Below are 22,802 nucleotides of genomic sequence, written 5' to 3'. Positions count from 1 at the left end.
GGTCACACTTGTCGATTGTTAAACAAGTTTATGGCGCCGTTTTTCGGTGTTCATAAATTTGTCATCAAGTTTTGGCGCCGTTGCCGGGGACTCGTGGTTTAACTAGTTTATTTGTGTGATTATTGATTATCTTTGACTTGAATTTTAAATTTTGAATTTTGAATTTCTGTTTTTATTTTTTCTGTTTTTATTTTTATTTTTATTTTATTTTATTTTATTTTATTTTTCTGTTTTTATTTTTTTTTTGTTTTTATCTTTTTATCTCTGAATCTTATATCTTCTCTTATATCTTTTTGTGCTAACCAATTCTTCTAGGGATTTGTTTGTTTGTGTATGCAGGAAGCAATCCGAACTAGGAGCAAGAAAACTGCAGAACCTCTTCTTGAAGGTTTAGACGAGAGTAGACGGAGGAGAAGAATCCGTACATCTAGAGAACTTTTTCCTTCTCCGGAAACTCTGTTACAACCATCACCACAAGGTTCTGACCATAGCACTGAAAATATGGAGAATAATAATGCCAGAAGAACTCTTGCAGATTACACAAATATAGCTGGACCTCAACATTTTAATAGCATAGCAAGACCGAGGGTCAATGCAGCCAACATGGAGGTTAAACCAACATTAATCCAACTGGTGAAGAGTAATCAATTTAATGGGTTGTCTCACGAAAGCCCATATGAGCACCTCACGACTTTTAATGAGATCTGCAACACGGTGAAAATAAATGGGGTGCCGGATGAAGTAATCAAACTTAGCCTGTTTCCATTCTCATTAGGAGGCAACGCTAAGCTTTGGTTGAATTCTTTTCCAGAAGGAAGCTTTACAGAGTGGGAAGCAGTGGTGACCACGTTCCTAAACAAATACTTTCACAATCAAAGGTAAATAAAGGAAAGTGAGAGATTTCATCATTCAGGCAAGGCATGGAGGAATCACTAGGGCATGCATGGGACAAATATAAAAGCTTATTAAGAAAGACACCCACACATGGATTTGATGAAGTGGAAGTAGTCCTAATCTTCCTTGGAGGTCTTGGTTGACAAACCAAGATGATGCTTGACGCCTCAGCAGCAGGAAATATCAAATGGAAAACTCCAGAGGAAGCTACAGAAATCATTGACAATATGGCTACTAGTGATAATGAGCTAAACAGTGAAAGAGGATATCCTAGTCAGAAGGAGTTGCTACAATCAAATGATGCTTTGCTTATTCAAAATAAAATTATTTCTCAACAGTTGGAAGAAGTAATTATGAAACTTTCTCAATTACCACAAGAAATACAAAAGGTTTTGAATGGTTCAATGGCAACAACAAAAATGGCAAATGCAATTTACTCCATCTGAGAAGACAACAAAACTTGACGAGACTTTCCAAAAATTCTTGAAGACGAATCCATCTTATTGTAAGAATGTGGAAGTGGCATTTGAAAATATGAAGATCCATATTGAGCGAATAGTGGACAAGATGAAAAATGGTAATATCAGAAAGGAGTGTACAACTGTTGTGACCAGAAGTGGTAAGGTATTAGAGGAGAGAAAAAAAGAAAGAGAGGAGAAAGAAAATGAGAGTGAAAAAGAAACATGTGAGTGGAAAGAAAGAGTTGAGAGAGAAAAAAAGAAAGAAGAAGAAGATGAGAAGAAGGAAAAAAAAGAAAGAGAAGAGAGAGATGAGAGACAAAAAGAAAGAGAGTTTGAAAAACCACTTCCTTATCCAAAGAGCTATTCAAGGAAGGAGAAAGAAAAACAATTGGAGAGATTCATGGAGTTGTTTAAGAAGCTGGAGATCACTATACCATTCTCTGAAGCATTGCAACAGATGCCATCATATGCAAAATTTTTGAAGAAACTGCTTACAAAGAAAAACAAATACATTGAGAAGGAAACTATCAAGGTACAGGGTAACTGCAGTGCAATCATACATAAATTACCTCCTAAGTTTAAAGATCCAGGAAGTTTCACTATTCCATGTACCATAGGAAATTTGGAAGTTGGAAGAGCATTGATTGATTTAGGAGCTAACATTAATTTAATGCCGTTATCCATGTGTAAAACAATTGAGGGTTTGGAAATCAAACCTACCAGAATGGCTCTTCAACTGGCAGATAGGTCTCTTAAATATCCATGTGGAGTGGTGGAAGACGTGTTGGTGAAGGTTGACAAGTTTGTATTCCCAGTAGATTTTATTGTAATGGAGATGGAAGGAAACAGTGATGTACCTCTCATTCTTCAGAGACCTTTTATGAAGACTGCTAGAGTTTTAATTGATGTGGAAAATGGCAAGCTTAAATTGAGAGTTCATGATGAAGAAGTCACCTTTGATGTATTTAAAGCCATGACGTGTCCAAATGATGATAAAGCATGTTTCCAATTTGACGAACTTGATGAAATCTGTGTGATGCAAGAAAGGATGATGCGGTATGTTTCTCCATTAGAGAAAACTCTTATTGATGCTCGTGAAGATTTAGATGAAGAAGAAGAGAAATTAATTGCAGAATGTCTGATGGACTTGGAAACATTGAAAAAAATTCCAGAGGAGGATACAAAGTTTGAAATAATTGATAAGGAAGAAGAAGTCAAAGTAAAGAAACCAGAATTAAAAAGACTCCCAACACATCTGAAGTATGTTTTTCTAGAAGAAGATGAAAAAAAGCCAGTTATCATCAGTAATTCTTTGTCTCTACAAGAAGAAGAACAGTTGATAGAAATTCTGAAAGCTAATAAAGGATGTGGTCAATATCAGATCTTAAAGGTATTAGCCCAACTTATTGTATGCATAAGATCTTTATGGAAGAGGATTATAGACCGAGTGCTCAACCACAGAGAAGGTTAAACCCTGTAATGAAGGAGGTGGTCAGAAAAGAAGTGTTGAAACTTTTAGAAGCTGGTATTATTTATCCAATCTCTGACAGCGAATGGGTAAGTCCAGTTCAGGTGGTTCCAAAGAAAGGTGGAATGACAGTAATTCACAATGACAAGAATGAACTTATTCCCACTCGGACAGTTACTGGATTGCGAATGTGCATTGATTACAGAAAGCTAAATAAAGCCACTAGGAAGGATCATTTTCCTCTTCTTTTCATAGACCAGATGTTAGAAAGATTAGCAGGTCAAGCTTTCTATTGCTTCCTAGATGGATATTCTGGATACAATCAAATTGTGGTAGATCCAAAAGACCAAGAGAAGACAACCTTTACTTGTCCTTTTGGTATCTTTGCCTATAGAAAGATGCCATTTGGATTGTGTAATGCTCCAGCTACCTTTCAAAGGTGTATGCAGGCGATTTTTGCAGATCTCTTAGAAAAGTGTATTGAAGTCTTCATGGATGATTTTTCAGTCTTTGGAAATTCTTTTCAAAGGTGTTTGGCAAATTTGGATAATGTTCTTAAAAGATGTGTTCAGACAAATCTTGTTCTTAATTGGGAGAAATGTCATTTTATGGTAAAGGAAGGAATTGTGCTGGGACATAAAATTTCTGCTAAAGGGATTGAGGTAGATAAAGCCAAAGTGGAAGTCATTGATAAATTACCTCCACCAACAAATGTAAGGGGGATCAGGAGTTTTCTAGGTCATGCTGGATTTTATAGAAGATTCATTAAAGATTTCTCAAAAATTGCTAAACCATTGAGTAATCTTCTTATGAAGGATGCTTCTTTTGTGATGAATGAAGAATGTTTGAAAGCTTTCGACATATTGAAGAGCAAATTAGTGTCAGCTCCAGTAATTGTAGCTCCAGATTGGAATAAAAATTTTGAGCTAATGTGTGATGCAAGTGATTATGCAATAGGAGTTGTTCTTGGCCAGCGAACAGAGCGAATTTTTCATCCAATTTATTATGCCAGCAAAGTTCTGAATGATGCTCAGTTGAATTATGCTACCACAGAGAAAGAATTTCTAGCCATAGTGTATGCTCTAGAGAAATTTAGACCTTATCTTATTGGGTCTAAGGTGGTTATCTATACAGATCATGCAACTATCAAATACTTGTTGACAAAGCCACATTCTAAGCCACGTCTGATTAGATGGGTACTACTCTTGCAAGAATTTGATGTGGAGATCCGTGATAAGAAAGGGAGTGAGAACTTGATTGCTGATCATTTGTCACGGTTAGTCAACAAGGAGGTTACTAGCAAGGAATTAGAGATCTGGGAATCTTTTTCAGATGAAGCACTCATGTATATTCAGCAGAGGCCATGGTTTGCTGATATGGCTAATTTCAAAGCTGCAAGGGTCATGCCAGAAGATTTAACTTGGCAACAAAGAAAGAAATTTTTGCATGATGCCAAATAGTTTGTTTGGGATGATCCTTATTTGTTCAAGATTGGAGTAGATAATCTTCTGAGGAGATGTGTGACAAATGAAGAAGCAGAAGGAATTCTCTGGCATTGTCATGATTCACCTTATGGAGGACATTTTAATGGAGAAAGAACAGCAGCAAAAGTTCTTCAATCAGGGTTTTATTGGCCAACTTTATTTAAAGATGCTCATAATCATGCTAGAAATTGTGATAAGTGTTAGAGAGCAGGGACGATGAATATATTTTGGTAGCAGTGTTGACTTTGTGGGACCCTTTCCTCCATCTTTCAACAATGAATATATTTTGGTAGCAGTGGATTATGTGAGTAAATGGGTGGAAGCATTAGCTTGTCCTAAAAACGATGCTAGCACGGTAATTAAATTTTTGAAGAAGCGGATATTTTCATGTTTTGGAACTCCAAGAGTATTGATCAGTGATGGGGGATCTCGTTTTTGCAACTATCAGCTAGAAAAAGTACTCAAACATTATGGACTGAAACATAAGGTAGTTGCACCGTATCATCCACAAACCAATGGACAAGCTGAGGTATCTAACAAAGAAATAAAAAGGATCCTGGAAAAAACAGTGACTTCATCAAGAAAGGATTGGTCACTAAAACTGGATGATGCTCTTTGGGCTTATAGGACGACAATGAAGACGTCTATGGGACTATCACGATTTCAATTAGTCTATGGGAAAGCATGTCATTTGCCAGTAGAGTTGGAGCATAAAGCGTTGCGGGCTTTGAAATTCTTGAATTTTGATCCTTATGAAACTCAAGGCACACGCAGAAGGCAGATTCTGGAGCTTGAAGAAATGCGATTACATGCATATGATTCATCCAAGGCTTATAAAGATAAGATCAAATTCTATCATGACAGGAAGTTGGTAAATAAAATTTTTAATCCAGGACAACAAGTACTATTATTCAATTCAAGATTGAAGATATTCCCTGGGAAATTGAAGACAAAATGGTCAGGACCATTTGTAGTAAAAGGAGTGCATCCACATGGAGCAATTGAAATATTTAATCCAGCTGTTGATGATCCACAGGAAAGCTGGGTGGTGAATGGTCAACGTCTCAAGCCTTATTTAGGGGGAGAAGTGCAACACTTGTCCACAATGATGCAGTTGGTTGATCCTTGAAATTTTGGGTCATGCTCGTGACGTTAAACAAGCGCTTACTAGGAGGCAATCCAGTGTTCTGAATTTATTTACTTTTGTTTTAGAATAGGGTTTGATGTACTCAATTGGAAACTTTGTCTGTTATGATGGTTTGCTTATGATTATGATTGTTTGATAAGTAATGCTTGATGATGCTTGGATATGGATTGATGTGAGATGTGCACATTACATGCTTATACAGGTGATTCACAAGCTTTGTGAACAAATGCATGATGTTGTGATTGTGATTATGATATTAAGCAGGATGTGTATATGTGGAATGTGAATGAGCTTATATGTGAGGTTTTGAGCTTCAGAGTTTTTGTGATTGAATGCTATTCCTTTGGAAGCATGAATGACTTTGCCCAGGTTTTCTATGATTGAATTACTTGCTTGTTTGCATCATATGATCAAGGCCATTTGTTGGTAACCCTTATATTAGCCAATTTCATGATTAGCCACTAAAAGAGAATACTATGTGTTCTATCCTTTGAACCCTTAGCCTTGAATATGATTTGAAAACCCTTGTTGAAAAGCTTTACCTTGAGTTAAGATGAGAATATTTTGTGGTATGTATAAATGTTCAAGTTTGGGGTTGTTGGAAAATAGAAAGGGAAATTGAAAGCATTGAGCTAAGAATTAAGTATGTGAAAAGAAAAAGAAAAAGAGAAAGAAAAGAAAAGAAAAAGCAAAGCTCAATAAAAAAGAACGTTGGGAATAAATAAGAATGATTGTGTTTATATGTTTCTCTTAACTCAAGGGTTTTGTGATCTAGAAAAACCAATTTTCTTGTTAGCCCAGCCACGTTATAAGCCATAGAAAAGTCCTTGTGATGATGCTTGCTGGTAAGTGTTTCTGATTGTGGTTAAATGAAAGGCAAAGTTGATTCATGTGACATTGTGATAGTAGAGTGAATGAGTGAATACCTCTTATACACTTGTGTGTTTGAGTGAAACACTTTATCTAGTGAGGAAAGATTACATGAATACATAAGAACATCCATGCTTAGTTGATTGATCATTCATGAAAAATAGCATTTGTTGGATATTAAGTGACTTTGTGAACACCAAAGCATGTGCACGTCTTGATTGAAATCTTTGTCATGAGTTTGATTGAAGTTTCTACTTATCTTGAAAAGAGGATTTTTGAATGAGTAAACCATTATACAGATTGGTAGAAGATTGAGTTACATCTTGTTTGCTTGAGGACAAGCAAAGTTCTAAGTTTGGGGTTGTGATAACAGTTGAAAAACTGTTATTTTCATGCTTAAAGTTGATACTAAAAGCAACCTTTAACACTTAGAAACTAGCTTGAAATCATGCTTTTGGGTATATTTTTAGAAATAAGAGAGTTGGACAGGTTTATGCTTGATTTCAGTGTTTTATGCAGGTTTTAAGGTGAATTTGGTGAAAGAAGTGAAAAACGATAGAGATGGAATCAGAAAAGACATAAAAAAGTGCAAAAGGAGAAGCCGTAATTACCGCTCAGCGGCAGTTTACCGCTGAGCGACACTCAGAAACCCACGTTGGCTCCGCTGAGGGGTGAAAAGGCCGCTGAGGGGAGGAAAACAACTCACGCACTTACCGCTGAGCGGTAGTTTACCGCTGAGCGACATTATTTTGGGCTTGGTGATGAGTCGATATTTTCTTCACTTCACTTAGTTTATTGTACCGAATTTAATCAGGGAATTGTGCTAAAATGTCTGGTATTTTTCCGTTTTTACTAATTGTGCTTAAATTGACCAGTAATTCGTATTTTAACTAATTTGAATTACCTGAGCTAATTATTTTCGTTATTGATTGCAAGGAAAATTTTGGAAATACAGATTGGGACGTTTGGAAGAAGCTACGCTGCTTTGAGTTATTTTGTGTTGAATAGAAAAAGATTGGAAGAAGTGTGCCAGCATGCAGAAGCACACGGCTCTTGTACTCAAATGTGTGAAATTGAAGAATATAGAATGGATGGGGCTGCACACGTGGAAGTGGAGAGAAGTCTTTCAATTATTTATTAAATTTTAAGAAGCAAGACTTTGGAACATTGCATCTCATGGCCTTAAGGCAGCCAACACAAAATGGAATCTATTTCTCTTTTAGCAAATGGAAGACAAGGGCCCACATTGAAGCACACGGCCCACACTTGGAAGTAGCACAGCAACACCACACAGCTTTCGGTCCAGCAAAAAGAAGTGGCAGAAAGAAAAGGAAGCTTTCATTTTTGGAGAGGGGTGCACACGGGATTCCAACATTCCAGCACACGTCCACGTCCAGGATGGAGCAACTCACGGTCCAACAACTCCCATCTAGAGCAGCAGCTTGATTCCATTTAGAGAGGACTGCGGACCACATGAGAAGCACAAGCACACGTCCAAGGTTGTCACGGCATGGATGGAGAGCACACAACACTTTGATGCTGGAAGCATGAGAAGATGCAGCACCTATCCGGCGTTGAAAGGAAGTAGAAGCGGTCCAGCACACGTCCAGAGCTCTCTGTCCAACACCCAATGGAGGAGGCCACGTTGAAGGAAGTGGAGCTCACGGTTTCCTTATCTTTTTGGAGGATATTATTTTCTTTCTTTGAGAAGCTCACGGCCCAATAGAAGAGGTCCAGCTTGGCAGCAAAAAAGAAGGGCTTCATTTGGCAAAGAAGAAGCACACACGGAAGAAGTCCAGCACGTGGTGGCAGCATAATCTCGTCAGCAGCAGGCTTGGGAGCTTCAATATATCCAGAGCGGGCCCATAAGCAAGTCTGGGAGGTGTGTGCTTGGAGAGATGAACAGGTGTTGACGGAAGGGAAGTCCAGCTTCAATTGAAAAGGGCTACACGTCCAAGAGCATCACACTGCCACGTCAGGTTTGCTGCATCCAGCCAGCAGCACACGGGTTACATCCACATGGCCCAGAGAATTCCACAATCACGCACATAGCAGCAACACACTCCATGGCCCTTGAGAGCTGATTCTACCCAGCAAGCTTGAAGAAAAGAAACACTTTACACGTCCACGTGAAGGAGCTTCCACGTCCAGCACTGCACGGAGTGAAATGAAGCACACCCGGCCCACATCCAGCACGAGAATGAAAAAAAACTGGGCTGATCCACTCACGCTGTAGCATCACTCACGCTTCAGCATTTTTTCCAGCAGCAGCAGCAGCGTGGAGCATCCAGAAATGAAGTGGTTCAACTGAAGCACATCCAGATTGGTCACGGCCCAGGTCCAGCAGGTGTGTGCTTGGAGAAGAAGGGAGGTGCAGCAGGGATGAGGCCTGGAGGAGAAGCACTTCACACGCACATAGCCTCCACGGTCCAGCTTGGCACTAGGGCACTTATATTTTTTGAGTTTTCTGGAAGCGGGGGGGAGGCTGTTACATGGGGGTGTCTCGGTCTGGGCTTGGGAGGCATCCAGCTGCCACTCTCTGAGTTTTGGTTTTTAGGCTTTTGGCTTTGAACGTTTTAGGGAATGTAGGAGAAAGGGTGTCTTAGCTTGGTGCTGGAAGAAGGGTCTCAGCCTAGGGCTGGATAGTCTAGGGTCTCTCTCGGTTATAGCTTCCAACAAGCATCTCGCAGTTGGGATTCCTTCTCTTTTCTTAGATAATAGGTGCTGGAATGAAACACAGTGATAGAGAAAGAGCTCCAGCCACACTTGCTTAGTTCTCTTTTTGGTTGGGAACATTTTCATTTTGAAAGAAAGAAATTAAAAGTGTGAATGTTGTTACGGTGGAACGAAGAAGCTTCACTTTAATTTGATGTTGTTGAATACCGATTGCCATTTTCATTTTGTTCGATTCATGCATTTGTTTTATTGAAGCTTTAGTCTGTCAATTAATGAGCAACTGCAGAAGCGTTGATTAATGAAGAGTTGATTTTATTTGAAGTAGTTCCATCAGTGTGCACGGTGATGATAAAATTGGAGAGGCCCACACGGTTTGTTTTATTTTCTTTTTTTTTCACGCGTGGATCAAGGATGAATTTTATAGTCTACGTGTTACAACAATTGCATCATTTAATGCATTTAAATGTTTTGAAATCAATTCTACTTATTAAGCAAATTAGTTTACTATTTAACTTTTGTTCTTTTTGTGTAATTTCTGTGATGAATTATTTTCAATGTTTAGCTTACTCGTTGCATTTTAATAACTTCAATTGCGTTTGGATATTTAACTATTATAGTATTCACTTTAATGTTTTCTTTTATTTCAATGTTTTTAATTATGTTTGGTTTTATTTAATTTCCATTTTAATTTAAGTTCATCCGCAAACAAAAAAAAAACAAACCTTTCAACCCCCCCCCCCCCCCCCCGCACTACGTGTTGATCTAAGACTGAACCCAATTTGGTCCTTGAGAGACGACCTAGGAGTCACTTCCTAGCACTATACTGCATTCTTTTATGCACAACTTTTGTGGGAGGTGCGACCCTCTCATCACTTGGGCCTAATTTTCTGTATATTTTAGAATAGTATATAAGCTTTAGGACGTCCTAGGGTTTGTATCTTTGGCTGAGACGAAGCAAACACTCTCTTTTCCACCCCTTGAAGGAAGATCTTGGATGCTCAGGCTACCTCCTCATCTTTCTAGGGTTCTATGTTTCTTTCATTCATTATTGTTCATCTAGTTTCACCATGAATATGGTGAACTAAACCTTGTATTGTTGTTGGGGAATCAATGTAGTCTTGTGAAACTCTCATATATGGAATTTGTGTTTTAACATCTTATATTAAGATACATGCTTTCTTTCATCTTTAGTTAGGGATTTTCCTCTTTGCTTAATGCTTGCTTTGTTTAACTCATTCATTACCATGATTATTGATTTTGTCGATATGGGAACGTACGGTGAAATCTAGATCCGGGGAATTTCTCCCAATAGCATATTGGTTGCCTTTAAGCTCCTGCACTTCAGAACTAATTACTAGGAATGCTAGGAATTGTATGAACTCGTAATTAAGGATGGGCCTTCTTGCAAGGTGATTTAGAGAGTGGCATTAGCAATTGATGAAAAGAATGATGAATTCCTAAAGTATATGAGAGTGAACAAGGTGAAATTGATAACCCCAACAACATACTCATCCATCTAATTCATTAAAGTGTTTGTATTCCTCTTTTCCATTGATCAAATTCATGCATACATGTTTAATTACTGCCTTTTGCATTTAAACCTACAATCAATTGTTTACAAGTCTCAAATAATCAATAAATCATATAGCTAACTAGGCCGTGAGTCCTTTGGGAAAACGATACTTGGTCTTACCTAGTTTTATTACTTGATACGATTAGGTCACACTTGCCGATTGCTAAACAAGTTTGTGGCGCCGTTTTTCGGTGTTCATAAATTTCTCATCAAGTGGTCACTCGGCGAGCCTCTCCAACCTTTCTCCACACCATGTCGCCTTCCTGAAAGCTATACTTTCTTTCCACCATGTGTTTGCATGCTTCGGCTCTTAATGTCGCCCGGTCCCTCCGTTCTTCCAGAGAATCTAGCTCGATTCGCAGCTCTTGGTCGTTCAGCTGTAGGTCCTCTACCTGACGTCGTAACGAGGGCTCCCCTAGTTCGACTGACAACATGGCGTCAATGCCGTACGTTAGGTTAAAAGGGATCTCTCCGATCGTTCCATGGGGCGCGTATCGGTAGGCCCACAATACTTCTGGTAGCTCGTCGACCCAAGCTCCCTTCCTTTCCCCCAATCGCCTCTTTAGCTCGGCAACTACGGTTTTATTCATGGCCTCTACCTGACCGTTCGTCTCTGGGATCTCCACCGAACTGGTGATGTGCTTAGTCCCCAAGTTTTTGAAAAATTTGACCAGTTTCTTATTGATAAATTGTCGGCCGTTAGCTGTGATGATTGTCTGAGGGAGACCAAAACGACACACCAACTTCCAACAGAATTTCTAAACCTGGGAGGCCGTTATGGTCGCTAAAGGCTCGACCTCTACCCACTTTGTGAAATAGTCCACTACTACTAGGAGGAACTTCTTCTAGGCCTGGCCTATGGGAAATGGTCCAACAATGTCCATGCCCCATTGAGCGAACGGCCATGGCGACACTATCGTATGTAAGGTATGAGGCGGCAGGTGGGTATTGTTGGCGTGCGCTTGGCAAATGAGACATTTTTTGACGAACGTCTTTGTGTCCGCTTCCATGGTCGGTCAGTAGTACCCTACTCTCAGTACCCGGGCCTTCAAAGCCCACCATCCGGTGTGAAAACCGTAGATTCCGTTGTGGAGTTCGTCCATCACGTAACGTGCTTCCTCCGTTCCCATGCACTTGAGGAGGGGAGTGGAGAACCCTCTTCTGTACAGGTCGTCCCCCACTAGGAGGTAGCGGGCGATCCTCTTTGCTTCGCCCGGCTTGACGGGCCGTCCGTCATCCTATCGGGACATTATCCCCCGGATCTCCGATCTCCAATCCCCTTTCTCGTCCGATATCGCCAGGAACTCGACCGAGGGTTGCAGTAGCACCTGACGTACGATAGTCGTTACCTGCCCCTTTTCCATTCCCGACCCTGTGAGCGTTCAAGGGGGTGTATTACTGGAAATGGGGTCCTCGGCGTGGTTCCTTCTGTCTGAGGCCGCCCGGTTTTCCTACCGAAGCGCCCGATCTCCCCCCGTCCGCCTTTTCCCCCTTGTGCTCCTGACTTTCTTTCTTGTATGACAACTTCATTTCTTCCACCCTGATTTCGTCTGCCGCCCGCTCCCTCAGCTCTTCCATAGTTTTGGGGGCCCGTCGACAGACACTGTCCTAAAACGGTCCTGGCTTGAGGGCGGGGAGGATGTAGTGTAGGGCCAGTTCGGGGCTCAATCCCTTCACTCTCCGCACGGTCTTTTGATAACGATCCATGAACGCTCTCAGCGTCTCCTCCTTGCCCTGCTTCAGGGTGACTAGCTCGAAAACGGTAAGATCCTGAGTGCTGTTAGCAGCAAACTGCCGGTTGAATAGGCGTTGTAAGCCGGTGAAATTCTCTATAGAATTGGGGGGAAGAGAGTTAAACCATTCAAGTGCCTCTCCTTCCAATGATAACGAAAATGCTCGACACCAGATAGCGTCATTGCCTGTCCTGAACGCCATTGCGTTCGAGAAAGTTTTGATGTGGGCCTCGGGATCCGTGGTCCCGTCATACGTCTTGAATTGTGGTGAAACGAATTGTTCGGATATCTGAACATCCATGATTGCTTGGACAAAGGGGAGTAATAGTATGGACGAAGGCTCAGGCTTCACCATCATCCGTCTATCCCCCGACGCTCTCCGTGTGTATCGATTTGGCTTTACTCCCTTCGGCCTCGGACTTCGTCGGCTTCCAGGTTTTATCGCATCCGCTATTATGCTCAGTCTGGTCCTCCGCGGTGTTCTTTCCCTTTTCCTGCGCCCGCTCACCCTCGTCTTCTTTCCCGGCAACCTCTCGGGCTATCCGTGCCTCACACTCGGCCTTAACGGCTGCGAGCTCGTCCTCGTGGCGCTGCTGCATTTCGTCCATTCTCTGCTGTAACACCCTGATCATCTCCACTGGGTCGTCCATGCTCATGTTTCTCGTGGTCACCAATGGGTTTAAAAAGCAACTCGGCCCCACGGTGGGCGCCAAATGTTTCGGTTGTAGGGGCTGAGTCGTCTAATACCTCCACGTCTTTCTCTTCTCGTCTCTCGGCCGTCTGGTTCTCGCTCCCTGAGTCGTCTAATACCTCCACGTCTTCCTCTTCTCGTCTCTCGACCGTTCGGTTCTCGCTCCTTCCTCCTCAATTTCCTCCTTAGTGTATGGGTGAAGACCTGTCAAAGATTCTCCAATGCCAAAGTCAGTTTGAGAGCAATGGCGTTTTCAATAGAATAGTAATAAATGCGTAGTAAATGCAACCTATCTGCCACTCACCATGGATCTATATTTATAGTTTTTGCTATGGGCTTGGGATTAGTGAAAAGTTAATCACGGCCCAAATTCAGCCCAATAGCTTTTAGTGACTACTTACCTTAATCTTAATCCTAAATTGGTTAATTAGCGAAGTGGTCGGTCGGTCTCCCGAAGTCTGGTCCTATGACCGGCCGACCCATATAGGCAATCTAGTTAATTGGTGATGTGGCCGGCTGGCTTCATATGAGTTGTTGTTCATCCGGATGGCGAGCGGCAAGGTCGCGTAATTGGATCATCATGAACCTACGGACGTCCGGTCTATCGCTGCCCGACCCCTCCTGATAACGAGCGACAAGGTAGCGTAATTGGACAATTATGATTATGCGGACGTCCGGTCTGTTCGCTGCCCGGTCCCTACTGATACACAAAGCTTTAGTATGAATGTCTGTAAGTTGTGCTGAAGTAGGAATGGACAGGAGCTTAATTACACCAGCTTGAACTTTATCTCTAATGAGATGACAATCAATTTCAATATGCTTTGTCCTTTCATGCATGGCTGAATTATGTGCAATTTGTATAGGAGATTGATTGTCACAAAACAGAGGAACTGGTTGTGGTAGAGGCTGTTTCAAATCGTGGAGTAAATACAGAAGCCATTGAATTTCACATGTTGTGGAAGCTAAAGCTCTATATTCTATTTCGGTTGATGATCTATATATAGTACCTTGCTTCTTGGATTTCCAGCTGATTAATGATGCACCATAAAACACATTAAAACCAGTCACAAACCTTCTAGTGTCAGGGCAAGCAGCCCAATCAGAATCACTAAAAGCCTTGAGAGCATGTTCTGTGTTGGAGGGAAAGAATAATCCTTGTCCTAGATTGTTCTTGATATATCTCAGGATTCTTATTGCTGCTGCATAGTGATCTTCCAAAGGATTGGAAAGAAATTGACTGAGAATACTAACAATGAAACATAAATCTGGTCTTGTGTTGGTTAGATATAGTAACCTGCTAAGAAGTCTTCTATAGGCCTGCACATCTGAATAGGGTTTCCCTTCTGTCTTGTGCCTGGTTGTATGGGAGTAGAAACAGGTTGACACCCCAACAATCCTACATCTTCTAGTAACTCTAGAGCATACTTCCTTTATGACAAATTAATGCCCTGTTGAGATCTTGCAATTTCTAAGCCCAGAAAATACTTGAGTTGGCCTAAGTCTTTAATCTTGAACTTTGCATTCAATAGAGCCTTCACAGTTTGGATTTCTTGGATGTCATCACGTGCCAAAACTATATCATCTACATAAACAAGTAAGATGGTAATATGAGCATAATCACTTTTGACAAAAAGTGAATAATCAGATTTTGATTGTATGTAGCCCAAAGAGAGTAAAGTAGTTGTCAACTTGTAATTCCATATAAAGACTTCAACAACTTGCAAACTTGTCCTAGTTTTTCAGTTTTATAACCAAGAGGAAGAGACATGTATACTTCTTCATCTAGATCCCCATGTAAAAAGGCATTAGTTACATCTAGTTGATGTAAATACCAATGTTTGGAAGCTTCTAAAGCTAGAACCAATCTTACTGTTGTGAGTTTGACAATAGGTGAAAAAGTCTCAAAGTAATCTAAACCTTGTTGTTGTGTGTAGCCTTTGGCTACTAACCTTGCCTTGTATCGTTCAATACTCCCATCAGCATGCCTCTTTATTTTGTATACCCATTTACATCCGATAGGTTGCTTTCCATTAGGTAGATCAGTCAAAACCCAAGTTTTGGTATTTTCTAAAGCTCCAATTTCTTGATCCATGGCATTTCTCCAACAATCATGTTTGATGGCTTGGTTATAGGTTTTAGGTTCACTAACTTGGGAAAGATTAAGGACATATGATTTATGAAGAGATGATAATGCATCATATGATAGATATGAAGAGATAGGATATAAGGTACATGTGGATGATTGAGCGGCGGAAGAAGTAGATAACATGTTGCAATGATAGTCCTGCAGATAAGATGGTGTATGTTTTGGCCTGATTGATTTCCTTTGTGGAGTAGCAGTGACAGGTTCAACAGAAACAGACTGAGAAGAGAAAATAACAGGGTCGAAAACAATAGAAGGAGGAGATGTAAGTGGCAAAGAGGGTTGATCAGTAACTTCTGAGAAAAGAGGTGATGGAGGTGAAATAATTTTGGTGACAAAATCCAAGGAATTTTGTGTATCAATAGGTGAGTGCTTGTCACTAGTAAGAAAAGGAAATATATTTTCATAAAATACTACATTCCTTGATAGAAAAATTTCCCTAGAGTTGAAATCTAATAAAAGGTAGCCTTTCACTCCTGTTTTAAAACCTAGTAAAACACATTTTCTTGCACGAGGTTGAAATTTTGTTCTATGAGTTTGAAGAGTTGAAGCATAGCAAAGTGAGCCAAAAACTCGTAAGTAAGTAATGTCAGGTTTAACATTGTGTATTTTGGAAGGTAAAATATTAATGAGTTGCACGACATAACGAACAACAAAAAACCAGAAAATTATGGGCAAATGAGATTGAAACATTAAAGATCTAGCAACATTGAGAATGTGTTGATGTTTTCTCTCAACGACTCCATTTTGTTGAGGTGTTTCAACACATGATAATTGATGTTGTATCCCTTTTTTTCGATAAAAAATTGTCATTGCAAACTCATTACCATTATCTGATCTAATAGCTTTTACATCAATGCCAAATTGTGTTTTATATAAGAAACAAAGCCAATAAGTTGTGATCTTGTATCTGATTTACTTACCATTAATTTAATCCATGTGTATCTAGACATATCATCCACTATAGTTAAGAAATATTTAAAACCATCAACAGAAGAAGTACTATAGGGCCTCCAAATATCAACATGAATTAAATCAAAAGGAGCTTTTGAAACAGTAGTACTTAATTGAAAAGACAATTTTCTTTGCTTAGAATAATGACAAGCATCACAATAAGTGTATTTTGTATTGGGTAAAGTGACATACATGTTGCGTAATTTGGTATAACAAGAAAAAGAAGGATGACATAGTCTATAGTGCCAAATATCTATAGAGTTATGTCTTATTGTAGAACAAGCAATAGAATTCTCATAAGTAATAGCAGTTGGTGAACCAAGGGGTGTGGGTGCAGGAACTATCATGACATACAAGCCATCTCTTTCTTCAGCTTTCCCAATCATCTACAGGGTTGACTTGTCCTGTATTTCACAGGAAAATTCAGAAATGTTAAGTTTACAAGATAAAGATTTAGTTAACTTTGTGACCGAAATAAGATTGACAAAAAAATTAGGAATAAACAAGACATTATGTAAAGTAAGGTGTGGGCTAAGTGAAATTGTGCCAGAAAAATGAGCAAATGAAGAGTTCTTGTTGGGTAGTGATACTGTAATTGGTGAGATTCTATGATAAGAAATAAAATGAGACAAAGAATTGGATATATTATCAGTAGCACCTGTGTCTAGAATCCATTGGGAATAGATATTACCTTAAGCCTGAGAAGAAGTGGAAGCATTATGAGAGCTCACTAGATTGGTAGAATGTGGGATTGTGGGATTAGATTGAGGAAGAAGTGCCAATAGACCATGAATTTGCTCTTGAGAAAGTCCCAGAGTTGCAGAATGTGACTGTGCCAGAGAATTATTATAAGAAGGAACTACTGTAGAAGAATCTGTTGTAACATTGTGGACTCTTTTGGATTTGAGATCAGGTGGTAATCCATGTATTAGAAAGCAAGTATCAATGTTGTGGTTTGTCCTGCCACAGTGAGTGCATTGTCGAGGTGCACCAAACCTTCCCCCTGAGGAACGAGCCTGAGAACCTTGATAACGAGCCTGAGAACCTTGATATGAAGATCTTCCCTGGCCATAATCATTGGCAGGAGAGGGTTTACCTCTGCCATTGAAGGTAGAAAAAGAAGGTTTAGATTGAGAAACTTGTGACGCCATGACTGGAGGTTGAGAAAGAATTCCTGATTGTAATTATCACTCATGTTGAATTATCATCGAAAATTTTTTGGGTAAAGAAGGCCAGGGATCCATGAGAAGGATCTGAGAGCGAACAACAGAGTAATTATCATTCAAGCCTCTAAGAAAACAAAGAACACAGTCATTTTCACGATATTCCTTCATTGTCTTAGAAACAACACAACAAGAAGCAGAAGATTGAGATTCAGGAATAGGGCGAAAATTGCAAAGTTCATCCCAGAGAATCTTCATTTTAGTGTAATATGCAGTAACACTTAGATCAAATTGATGCATTGAATAAAGATCTTGATGCAATTGTGAAATTCGAACAGAATCACCTTGGGAGAAACGATCTTTGAGATCCTTCCATGCCGCAGCGGCAGAGTCAATCCAGATAATACTTGTAGCAATCTCATGAGAAACAGAATGATTGATCCAAGATAAAACTAGATTATTGCAACGCTTCCATGCTGGAACCATGGGATCTGTACCAGCTGGACAAGGAATGGAACCATCAACAAAGCCAAATTTATTCTTCATTTGTAGTGCCATAGCCATCGAGCGAGCTCCTCCATGATAATTGTGACCTTCAAGAATCGGAAAAACAAACACCTATGAAGAATTCTCGTTAGGATGAATGTAATAGTCGTGTGAAGAACATGTCTAATTATTTTCAATAGATTTTTTCTTAGTTACCAAACTCAATCTTAAGAACTCATTTAAAATATTGGAATCTAATAAACTCATATCCAAATATTACTAAATTCACATAGTTTCAATCGAATCAAGTTAATTGAAATTGGTGGATTCAAACATTCCAAACAAAGAAAACAAAAAGATAAGAACAGTGTAATGTCTCCAGTTCTCCTTTTTATTTTTATTCCCTGCAATTTTTACCTAACAAACAAGTCAAAGATACAAAGAAAACTAAAAATAAAAATACGCAAAAAGGTGAAACGACACACTGAAAAAATGACTAACTTGACGTTGTAGTATATCACAATAATCAATGTGAATAAATATCACAATTCCAATATTCATTAGTTATACTTTTAATCTATATTCCGCAAAGTCTATAATTTTGGTTTATAATCTTTTTATCTAATTTTAGTCTTTAAATTTTTTGTTAATCAATTATACTTCTTAGTTTTTTTAATTATTTATAACTTTGCTTAATTTTCAATTCTAAATGTTCTTGATTACATTTAATATAAATTTGTTTCATATACTAACTTAAATTTTAAATTAATAAGTTTTTTAACTTACTTAAATATAAAAAATAATATTTAATAATTATATTTTGTAGATACAATCATTAGTATTTGTCTTCAACTTATTTAATGAATTTTTCCTTTCCATTTCAGTTGGGCAGCTTTAAAAATAAGGTGAAACATCTTAAACGCCTAAAAGTATAATCCATATTTATTAAAAAGTAAAAAACTAATTTAATACACACAATAAATTATCCGGCATAACCAAATCTTTTTTAAATTAAAAAAGAATTAGAAATAAATATTACAAATTTAGTAAAATATTAAAAAATCAGAACTATCATGAAGGATAAAACGTATATTCATAGTTTTCCAAGAAATTTTAGAATCGTACTTGAATAATGATAATAATTTGTATTTTATTAAATTTATGTATATCCATAAAGTACAACTTTAAAAATATTAGAGAATATAATAATGTGTGTATAAGTATTCTGCTTATATAAATCATGGTAAAACACATTTAAGATCTGAACCGTTGAATCTTTGATCAGATAATCATAGACATTAACTGCATGAATGTGTGAATTGCCACTGCACTGAATCGAGTTTCCCCTTGAACAAACAATCAACATAGCAGGAGAAGTCGAAAAGCAGAACCAATCCTTACCTTCCTCTTCTCAACAACATCCCAATTCCCAATATAACATAATCTCTCTGAACCCTTTCCTTCTGTGGGCCTCTCTATCCCCAACACTCCATCAAACCTTTCCTACCAAATCATCGCTTTTAGTAAATACCCTCGTCATCTCTTTCATCTCAATCACACCCCTACACTCTTTCACCTATTTCCCCAACTGGGTTCGGATCAAAAATCTGATTTTTTTGCCTATGCTTTTCTGAAAGCCATGAATTTCAGGAGCTTGGAGGATTTCTGGGCCTTTTATGTCAACCAGCATTCCAAACCATCCACGAGGAGGTGGCACTTTGTGGGCACGCTCTTCAGTATCTTCTTCTTGCTCTGTTCTTTTTTCTTCAGCTGGTGGTTCTTGTTCTTTGTGCCCTTTTCTGGGTATGGCTGTGCCTGGTACAGTCACTTCTTTGTTGAAGGGAATGTTCCGGCAACTTTTGGACACCCCTTTTGGTCGCTCTTGTGTGATTTTAAGATGTTTGGGTTGATGCTTACTGGGAAAATGGATAGAGAGATCAAGAGGCTTGGGAAAAGACCTGTGCTGCAAGTTTTCTGATTTCTAGTGATCGGATTGGTCCCTTTTGTTTCAGGTGAGTTTGCATGTGAAACTGTATAATAATTCTGTGTTTCAATATTTTCTTTTTCTCGAGTTTAGTTTCTATGCACTTTCAGTGCAAAATAATTTACAAGGTCAACAAATCAGAAATCAATCACAAACCATTTTTGGCAAGACTTGGAAGTAGGAGAATTTCCACATGTTGTTTCTTAATGAGCTTCTTGAAGAAATATATTAGAGATTCTAGGTAGCTGATAAAGTTTCTTCAACTTAAAAAAAGTTTATTGTATGATTCATTTAAAGTAAAACCGAATTCTCAACGAAGAGTTAAACAGATCCCTAAATTAAATTTATTTAAAATATAATAGTACAACTTAAAATATATAAAATTACGATTTTCTCAAGGTTTCTTGACATTCTTTACCCTTATAGAAAGACTTTCACATATTAATCTTTTCTCTTTTTTGTGTGCGTGTATAGTGAGTAGATTTTGTTTTCATTAACTTTATCGGCTATGGATGACTTTGCTGAAATATATGGATGATTACATTAACTGGGTGAGAACAACCTGTGCGTGAGTGTGATGCTGCAATTTTCTGGACGGAGTGACTTTGCTGAAATGACATAGTTTGGCACAGATATAAATTGAAGATACATGAATGTTGGAACTGTTTTGATAATACTTGCATTTCCTGAAAATCAAATGCAATAACATTTTCTAGGTAGACGCAGTGCATTCCAACTATGTAACATGATTTAATAAAAGAATTCACTCTGAGCTAATTTCATAAGGTATTAGAAGCTAATTCCAGGTTACCATCATACCATTGAGAAGATTGCACAAAAACGATGTGTTAGGATTTTACTAAACTTAGCTTCTACTTACAAATGGCATTATATTATGAAGTTTCTTTGTACAATGGGTTCAGAAAGGACATCATTTTCAGCTCTAAATCTCTTTTTACGAATGTTTGTATAATTCTGAAAGTCCCTTCGTGCATTTTCTTCTGCTTAGTATGCTTTTAACAAAGTAACCTGAATGAGTGTGTTTTTGGTATAGGTTCGCAATGACTTTGCAAGATTTGAAAGAACCCTTTTGAATGGCATCACAGGCGATAAGAAGAATACCAATTTGTCTTATTACACTTCATATTCAGAACTTCTGTATGTAATTGAATAAAACAATCATTAGAGTTACTGAATTTCCATTTGATCATCTATAAAATAGTTTTTTGCTTTTAAATAGTTTTTGAGTTAGGATTGTATAAAGGCCTCTCTTTGGTGTTCTTCCAATGATTTTCTTTAACTTTCCCTTACTGGTAACCAAAGAGATTGAAGAGATATTTTGCATCATGACTCTTGTTTGTATATTAATGTATTTGCGTGTATTAGAGGTTGAGCATCAAGAGAGTTGGAAAAAAAAATTGAGTTCTGAAATTGTAATTTGTTCTATTATTAGCTGAATGAGTGCATGACAAATATAAAACATACAAGGAGCTTACTAACTGTGTAACAATAGATTACTAACTGAATATAGAGGTCTAGAATGTTATAGAGTTATTTGTATTCACCTTGGAGGTGTATTGACTCATCAAGAATCTACCAACATTTTTTATTGATAAGCATTGAGGGTTGTATACGAAGTGTATCTCAGTTCTCAGTTCACAAACACTGTTTTTATCTCTGTTCAGATTCATCTGTCTTTATCTCTCAAACACTTTGGTGGCTCCTTTCTTCTACCCTCACTTGCTTTCGACATGGGAACAATTCCTACATCCATGTATTTAGCAACTCTATCAATTTCTTGCAAAGGTTGGTAACAAAGGTTAACAAGGGGGTTTTTGGTATGAGTGGTGACGAAGAGCTATTGCTAAGTTTTATATGAAAGTTACTGGTAGCAAATTGAGAGGTGAACCTTATTGTGAGAATCTCGAAACAATGAAAAAACTCTAGGAATTGTCTAATAAATCAATTCTCAACAATCAATTGTTGAATCAAGCACCTAAAAAAACTATGCTGTTAATAGCAAATTTTCAACTCTACGAACACATCAGCAAAATCATGTTCAATAATAAAATTCGAGAAGTATTTGAATTGTGAAACATTATTTACTAAATATATATTTGCCACTCTTTTTAATTTATATGTGATGTCTATTTTTTCGTTATACTTATTTGCAACGGTGTGATGCTATTTTCGTTTGATTCTTTTTTATGCTAGTTTAAACATGGCTTAATATTTCTTTTGGTCTCTTGAAAGAAGAAGATTGTTCAAAGTGGTCTTATCTTTTTTAAAAAGTTTGAAGCGGTCCCAACTTGTGAAAAACTGGGTCAAGTTAATCCTTTTGGTTACGGTGTCAAAATTTTAATGGTGCAGTTGCCTCCTTGGCCAAAACTTAATGAGTTGTCCTCTTTTTCTCATACGTGACACACTGAGGCAATATAACGTGTCAATTTTGAACTTAAAAAAAAACAAATTGCTTGCCACATCAACTTCATCTTCTACCTCCAGAAACGTTAGAGCCACAAACCGTCGTTGTCAACACCTCATACTGCCGCTAAGGCTATCAACTTCTTCCCAACAACCAGATCACATTTTCCTCCTCTATGTGCCACTGCAACCAAACCAAAAAACCACCATCATCTTCTCCGCTAGACTTTTGAAAAAACTCAGAAACAAAAAGGCGAAACCCAAATCGTAGAGACCTAAAGAAACCCAAATCACAGAGACCTAAAGAAACCCAAATCTCCTCTTTCGAAACCTGCAAGAAACCGCAGAGACCTAAAAAAACACAAATCGAGCCTCATCCATAGCCACCCAAAAACCAAATTCCAGAAAACTCTAAACAAAACTTTGGATGACTAACCCTAGCACACATTTTCCTATTTTTTGCGCTCCCCAAAGACTACTTCTAATGAACCACGAATGTTTTATAGTATATGCATTGTGAATTAATTATATAATTAACATGGCCATAAGAAATGTTATCAATACAGTAAGGATGGTTAATAAATGGCAATCACGACCAATTTAAGTGTCTCGTTGCATCCTCACTCAAGTTCCAAGCTCCTTCTGCCATCT

At 38.3% G+C, this 22,802-nt stretch overlaps 2 protein-coding genes across 2 annotated transcripts; one reads left to right on the top strand and one right to left on the bottom strand.

Moving 5' to 3' along the window:
* Nucleotides 1-17,281: 17,281 nt before the first annotated feature.
* LOC148202103 (uncharacterized) lies at nucleotides 17,282-17,821 on the bottom strand. Its single transcript, XM_088109520.1, has one exon. It carries the CDS (start codon nucleotides 17,819-17,821, stop codon nucleotides 17,282-17,284), a length of 540 nt encoding a protein of 179 aa, XP_087965646.1.
* Nucleotides 17,822-19,064: 1,243 nt separating this feature from the next.
* On the top strand, nucleotides 19,065-21,077 carry LOC124827500 (transmembrane protein (DUF962)). The gene is made up of 2 exons (XM_047300568.2): nucleotides 19,065-19,755; nucleotides 20,782-21,077. The coding sequence occupies exon 1, from the start codon at nucleotides 19,383-19,385 to the stop codon at nucleotides 19,719-19,721; it is 339 nt and encodes a 112-aa protein (XP_047156524.1). The 5' UTR covers nucleotides 19,065-19,382; the 3' UTR covers nucleotides 19,722-19,755; nucleotides 20,782-21,077.
* The last annotated feature ends 1,725 nt before the right edge of the window (nucleotides 21,078-22,802 follow it).

The sequence above is a fragment of the Vigna umbellata genome, chromosome 3, assembly GCF_029865625.1.
Source record: "Vigna umbellata cultivar VRB3 chromosome 3, Vumbellata_1.0, whole genome shotgun sequence".
NCBI classification, from domain to species: domain Eukaryota; kingdom Viridiplantae; phylum Streptophyta; class Magnoliopsida; order Fabales; family Fabaceae; genus Vigna; species Vigna umbellata.
The sequence above is the reverse complement of the archived record's forward strand: the minus strand, read 5'-3'. Positions and strand labels throughout refer to the sequence as shown.